At 34.2% G+C, this 6837-nt stretch overlaps 1 protein-coding gene and 1 long non-coding RNA gene across 2 annotated transcripts; one reads left to right on the top strand and one right to left on the bottom strand.

Annotated features, from left to right (window-relative positions):
* Nucleotides 1-1783: 1783 nt before the first annotated feature.
* LOC149530847 (organic cation/carnitine transporter 4-like) lies at nt 1784-4996 on the bottom strand. Its single transcript, XM_089808785.1, has 2 exons — nt 4591-4996; nt 1784-3483 (listed from the first exon to the last, which is right to left on the bottom strand). Exons 1-2 carry the CDS (start codon nt 4994-4996, stop codon nt 2279-2281), a joined length of 1611 nt encoding a protein of 536 aa, XP_089664911.1. The 3' UTR covers nt 1784-2278.
* Nucleotides 2811-5916, top strand: LOC149530846 (uncharacterized). The gene is made up of 3 exons (XR_016358476.1): nt 2811-2947; nt 3073-3640; nt 4560-5916. It is a non-coding gene; the product is annotated as an uncharacterized LOC149530846 (long non-coding RNA).
* Nucleotides 5917-6837: the final 921 nt, after the last annotated feature.

Below are 6837 nucleotides of genomic sequence, written 5' to 3'. Positions count from 1 at the left end.
GAAATTCCATACAAACTTTTTAATTCACTGATTTGATTGGTTGAATTAATTGTAAAATTGAACTCAATGAATGCAATAGTTCGAAAGAAACTAATAATTAATAAATATACCATAAATTAATCTAAATCATTATAAAACCTGTCAAACTTAAGAGCAAAGAATACAAAAAACATGAGAATAGAATAAAGTAATTGACAGTTATTCCATCAATCAATAAATTAATCTAAACAAAAATAAAACCTCTATCCAAAATCGAACTACAAAGCATAGAAAACAAAAGAGGCAAAATCTCTATTCTAATCTACTGTTTTTAATCAGAACCATCTCAACCTATATAACTAGCAATCGCACCTTAGGGTGCAATAGGTACGTCGAAGAGATATTGAAAGTCAAAAAAGTGATCAATTTGGTCAAATTCCTCGTGAGAAAAAAAATCATGCCTCGTTACTATAAAAAATTAACCTTAAACCTTTTCACAAATATTAAATCACAATCCTAAACATAATTGTAATCTAAAGTAAGATCATAACTTGAATTGCAAACATAACCCCAACCTTAATCATGACATAAGCCTAAACCCCTATCCTAATGGTAGCTTTGACCATAAGAGTAATCATGTTTCTATATCTAACCTTAATCCTAAGATTAACCCTAACTCTAAGAAAAAATCCTAGTCGCAACCATAATACTATCCATGATGTAATCCCTTAGCCTAATTATAATTTAAACCTGTATACTACCATAATCTCAATAGTAATATTAATCCAAACATTAAACAATAATCTTAAACAAAATCATAAGCTAAGCTATAAATCCAATCCTAAAAAATTAAGTAATGTGTAAACCTAAACTCTTATCCAAATGTTAACCGCAACTAACAATCCTAATCAAAACCCTAACCATAATTAAAACCATGATATAAATCTAAACATAAACATAATTATTATTGTAAACCTAAACTCTTATCCTAACGTTAACCACAAATAACAATCATAATCAAAACCCTAACCATAATTATAACCATGATATAAATCTAAACATAAACATAATTCTGAACAATGTCATAACCCAAATTCTAGACCCAATCCTAATCCTAACCATTGCATTAACGTAAACTCTTACCCAATCATAACCCTAAATATTAATCCTAATCAAAATCCTAATCATAATCATGATATAAACCTTAAATCTAACCATAAGCATAATCCTTTAAACCCTAATCCTAACCATAATAATAATAAAACAATGATTCAAACCTCAACCCCAATCAAGATCCTAACTGTAATCCTACTTCTACTCCTAACCCTAAATTGTAATCCTAATAAAAACCAAACTCTAACCATGAGACAAACTGTCATGTGAACACTAGAATATATATAATAATAATAATAATAATAATTATTATTATTATTGAAAGACAACTTAAAAACTAACAAAATCACAAAATTAATTAAATTCTTAAATAAATTAAATTATAATTATAAGTTTAAAAATAATTAATAAGATTTACATTTAACATCTAGAACAATTTTATATTATAACTTTAATATTTATTATATTAAATAAATAGTATATATTGATTATATTATATTATATTTATATTTAATAAATTAAATGTAATATATAATAATAAATATAATTATTTTATTAAATAAAATTGTATTTAGAATATATATTATATTTAATAATTAATATAACAATAATATCATAATAAAAATAAATTTTAAATAAAATTAACGACAGAGTAAATTAATATAATAAAAAATAGATAATGTAATTGGTATGGAAAAATGATATTTTAATATTTTTTACCAAGTCATAAGGAATAATCATAAAGCTCATTGCTTTGGAAAGGTTAAATCATACATCAAAGTTCATCCCTAACTTATTTCAGCGATGTAAATCTTCGTTCCATTTAGCTGCCATATGAAATGGAGAGACAATTTGAAAAAAGAAGACGTAGCAGAAATCATTCAGAGGATATGGCAAATGTCACAGACTGAGAAACCGCTCATAAAAACCCATATACCCAAAGAAATAGTCTGATGTGGCTAAAGTCCAAACAAAACAGTGTTCTATGACTCGGGTGGTGACCAATGATCGGACGGTCAAAGACATTTCCATGGTCTTGCACTGCGCATTGCTAAATGCTGACCGTAGATGCAATTCTAAAGTTCGAGAACTTCAGTATAGGAACGCCTTCGGCGTAATGATCTCTATATGTGAGGATGGTTGTTAATTCAAACACGATATAATGAAATCCAGTGTATGGATAACCCTATGCACAGGGTATTTCCCCATATTCCATGCCCGCCATTGTTTCATACATGGGTCGATTCATAGTCTCTGGAAGGACAATACCCAGAATTCCTCCCAATATACCTGCAATACCAATGACGGCCAAAGGCAGCCAAGGATAAATGCCCGCCATTACAACAACCAGCGGAGCAATCAGAGCCCCAATATGCCCCGCCTGACTTGTAAACCCTAATGCCGTGTTCCTCACCACCGTTGGAAACAGCTCAGAAGTGTAAATGTACAGCAAATTATATGTACCCGCCATTCCAAATATACCCAACAGCCCGCAAGCAAGCTGTCCGGCTGTTAGAAATCCCACAAGCGAGGAATCGACATTGGGATTGTGCAAAAGAGCCGAGATCACACTTCCAAGGGTAGCAGCAAATCCGCTCAACAACATGGTGGAAACGAGCATTACTCTTCTTCCCAGCCTATCTAGGAGCAAGGCCGTAAGGGCAAAGGCGGGCATTTCTGCAATTCCATTGAGGAAAACGCTCAGGTACAAATTGCTGCTGAGATTTACCACATTTAAGCTCAGGCCATAGTAAACTGTTGCACATGCGAACCAAATGAAGACCATTATGGTGATTCGTGATCTCGTCATGGGCGAGCGCAGAACATCCAGGAGGTTTCCTGAAGCTCCATGAAGGTTAGTTGAATCTGGGATCTGATCTTCTTCTTCTTGTTCTTCCTCTTGATCTAGTTTTAGAGAAACCCCTTGTGGGATTGTGTTTCCATTGCCTTGTGCTATGGTTCTCATGACTTTCATGGCAGCGTTCACCCTTCCTCTGACCAGGTACCAGCGAGGGGATTCGGAAATCAAGGGCAAAATGAGGACACAAAAGAGGCCTGAAGGAATGGATGTGTAGACGTAGAGATGCCTCCATGTTATGGACCAGTATGCTATGGCTGGTAGAATTGCTACGCCAATTGAGAAGAGGTAGAAAACTGACATGCCCACTGGACCTCTCTTTGATGGACCCACTGGTTCCGTCGCCAATACAAAAGCGCACAGCCCTACTCCGCCGGTGCAAATCCCTGTTAATAGTCGGAGAGTCAAATATATCCAGTAATTTGCCGACAGCGCCGTCAGCAAGCCCAGGGCTAAATTGGCTCCACAGACCAAGGTCAAACATCCCTTTCTGCCCAGGGATGAATCTGAAAGGTGCCCGAATATTCCTGCGCCTGCACAGAATTTCAATCATGTTTGGTGAGTTTAAAGGGTTGATCCGTTCATTCTTATTCTAAAAAAGATTAAGGTGGAAAGCTTTTGGGGGAAGAAAGTTTAGAGTCGGTGAATATTTGAAGCTGGGTTTTACTGGGGAAGAGATTTCAATCTAAGGTTTGTGTTTGTTTATGAATGATTCAGTCAAAGTATCAGATGGTAAAATCGATCTTAATAATGATAGAAATCCTTTCATCTAAAATTTTGAAACAAGGGAAATTTTTTTGGCTGCCCTATTCGAAAAGGGAAAAAAATATAGGGTTTGAATTTTTGGAAAGCTTAGAAGAGGTTTCAGTCTACAGTTGTGCTTCTATAGCAGATGGCAAAAACCATCTTGTGAATGATTTAGATTTCATTTAAAACTCTGCTCCTGTATCATATTATAAAAGTGATTTTTCTATGATATAAAATCTTCCACTAATGGTTTTGTTCAACTGAGAAAATTTGATCATAAATTACAATTTTAATTTTTCGATAGTCATTCATTCAAAAAAAAATTATTGTTTAATTTCAATCAAAAGCTTTTTCTTTTGACTTTTTCAAATCTTATTTCTAATTCTAAAATATTTGAAAGATTTCAGTCTTTGATTTTCTTCAGAATAGGTATAAATAAATAAAAAATCTCCATAAAATAATCACAAATTGCTGGAAACATCTGGACGGCCTAAATCACAATTTGGGTTTTCTTATGGGCTTACAGGAACTGAAACGTGATATAAAATTCAACCCAAAAGAACTACATAAATTCTGAAAAAAAATTGGTCAGCCCAAATTGCAATTTGGGTTTTACTTTAGATAATTTATATTTTCCTGGAGACAATCCTACTGATCTTCTTTCTGAAATTCGAACCAAAAAAGACTCATCAAAATTTAAAAAAAAAAAAGTCTCTTACGGACAATCCTATCGAACTTCTTTTCCCATATTGAGCCAAAAAAAGAAGCAGCTGCTGGTTAAATTCAATCAAAAGCTTTCTCTCTCAAGCCTCTCTTTATGATCGATTGAAGTTTTCAATTCAAGCCATATATTTATGTACAGAAACAGAGATTCAGCAAATGAAACTACACACCAGCAAGACAACCGAGGAAGAAGGCAGATTGCACAACTCCAACCTTGTACTTGTCACCGCATATGAGCCCCCATTCAGAGACAGTAGAAGCTTCGGGGCCTTGAACCCACTCCCAAGCTGTACCTGCCATGGAGCACACGGAGCTTGAAGGAGTGCAACTGGAATCCACAGAAGTCTTGCATTGCCAAGCCGGCTGACGATCAGCAAAAATCGTAACCATGGTATGAAGAGCCTCCAGAGTCCACGCCAGACTGGTCATGACAAAGTGTTTCAGCTGCCAACATCCAAACTCTCCCGTCCATTTCTGGAGCATCTCATCTATGGTAAGCTTGGTTTGATCTTCCCCATCTGGGTCAATCAGATCAACTTTCAAGCCCTTCAAATCCCCAATCTGCGGCTCCTCCATTGTTGGTATTTTGCCCTTCAAATCTAGCTATTGCCTTTCCTGAATTTTCTTGTGTAGATTCTTTATATCGAATGTTTTGGGGATTTGAGTGATCCAACTTTAACAGGCAGTCAAAGTCCGGTTCATTTCAATGCAATCAATCCCTTCAGCTTATAGCGACAAGATTGGGGCAGCTACATGATTCTGGCTAAGGAAATCCAATTAGGGCTATGCATGATACTGGCAGGGGCAATCCTTATTAAACCTTAAAAAAGTAAAAGATGCTCTTTGGCTGGATCTGGAGAAGAATCTGTTGGGGTATATTTCGAAATTGATACTAAAGTTTGGATTGAGATGAGCTGAAACGAGATGTTAATACACGTAATCTGCTAGTGGGACAAGGACTTTCGATTATTCAAATTTCAGTCATGCAGACATACCGATCAGATAGCTGCTTTATTTTGTCTGGGCCAAAATGCTTCCTATTTTAGAGATGAATTCTTATAGATATGAAGAGTGAATGGCTACTAAGTGGTCAAAATTCTCCGCCTAAAGTGCGGGTCTGAGCTGTTTATTAAAAGACAATCGTATCTCTCTCAGTAAACCAGACATTAGTAATCAGTGCGTTCAGAAGAAAGGAGAAGCTTTCAGAAGATAGGGTGGAAAAAAGCATGACAGGATGTCAGAAAGCACCTTCTACGAAAGAAATGGTGAAAATGCCGAGATCGTGGGTTCGAAACGCGCCAAGATTGAGAGGAAACCAAAGAGATAAAACAGAATGACAATAAAAAAGATGTTGATTGTTCATAAAACTTCGAGAGCACCGGGAGATGCCTATCAGAATTGTTGATGGTGGTCACTGCCTGTAATGATTAATTTAATAAAAATCTAGATGTAATTATTATTATTTAATTGGAATTTTGAAATTCGCACGCATGAAACACATGGAGGCCAATGGGACGTACAATTGTTTTATGAAGAAATAAAATTAGATAAAAGAAACGAAAACCCACGTTTTAAAGTTATGTAGGATAGGAAAACAACTTTTTCGGGTACTTTTTTTATTGTTTGCATTTCATTTGAATAGATATGTATGTTGCTTAAATAATTATGGAATACATTTGTATGTTTGTGTCTATCTTTGAGATCAAGGATTGTAAAATATATATCTATATATTGCTTGACCAATTGAGTTGATGATTATCTAGAATATTATTTAATGTTTTAAAGATAGTTTAAAGATTTTGAAGTTTGTTCCTTTAAGATTTCATGGAAGGTTGAAGGAGGTTTTTTTAAAATATTATTGTTATTATTTTTAAATCTTAAATTGTAATATAAATTTTAATTTTTAATATTTGAACTCTTCATAATCTATTTATGTACCTTTCGAATGCTTTTATTTAATTATGTAGTCATTTTATTTACTATAAAGTAAATGAACAAGTTTTTCACTAAAATTGTCCACTTCTAATTTTAAAGAGTACACAATTTTAAGGTCATGGCAATTGGTTGTTGTGAAAGGTTGCTTTTGTTAGTTTTCCAAACACTTTTAATGCTATATTTCAAACTATGAAAATAATGCATGTCTAATCATGCTTTCTCGCGGCCAAACAACCAACTAAAATATAAGCTATAAAAAGACAATTGAAAAAAATGTTATCTTGGTAAGATATGTGTGTTAGTTTGTTGTCACGATGTTTTCGTCATGCTTAAGCTAACCTCTATGTCAATAATATAGTCTTCTACATCTCCAAATGAAGAGGTTGGTTGATATGCTAATGGTGGTTAAAAATCTATCACTATTGAATTTTCTAAGTTTGTCAATGGGCCCTTGGTTTATAGGTGAAGTTGAATGGTTGCAA

This window comes from Cupressus sempervirens, chromosome 11 (assembly GCF_028749045.1).
Source record: "Cupressus sempervirens isolate cs-2001-9-10 chromosome 11, ASM2874904v1, whole genome shotgun sequence".
Taxonomy (NCBI): Eukaryota; Viridiplantae; Streptophyta; class Pinopsida; order Cupressales; family Cupressaceae; genus Cupressus; species Cupressus sempervirens.
Note: the sequence above shows the minus strand (reverse complement) of the source record. Positions and strands in the feature narration are given on the sequence as shown.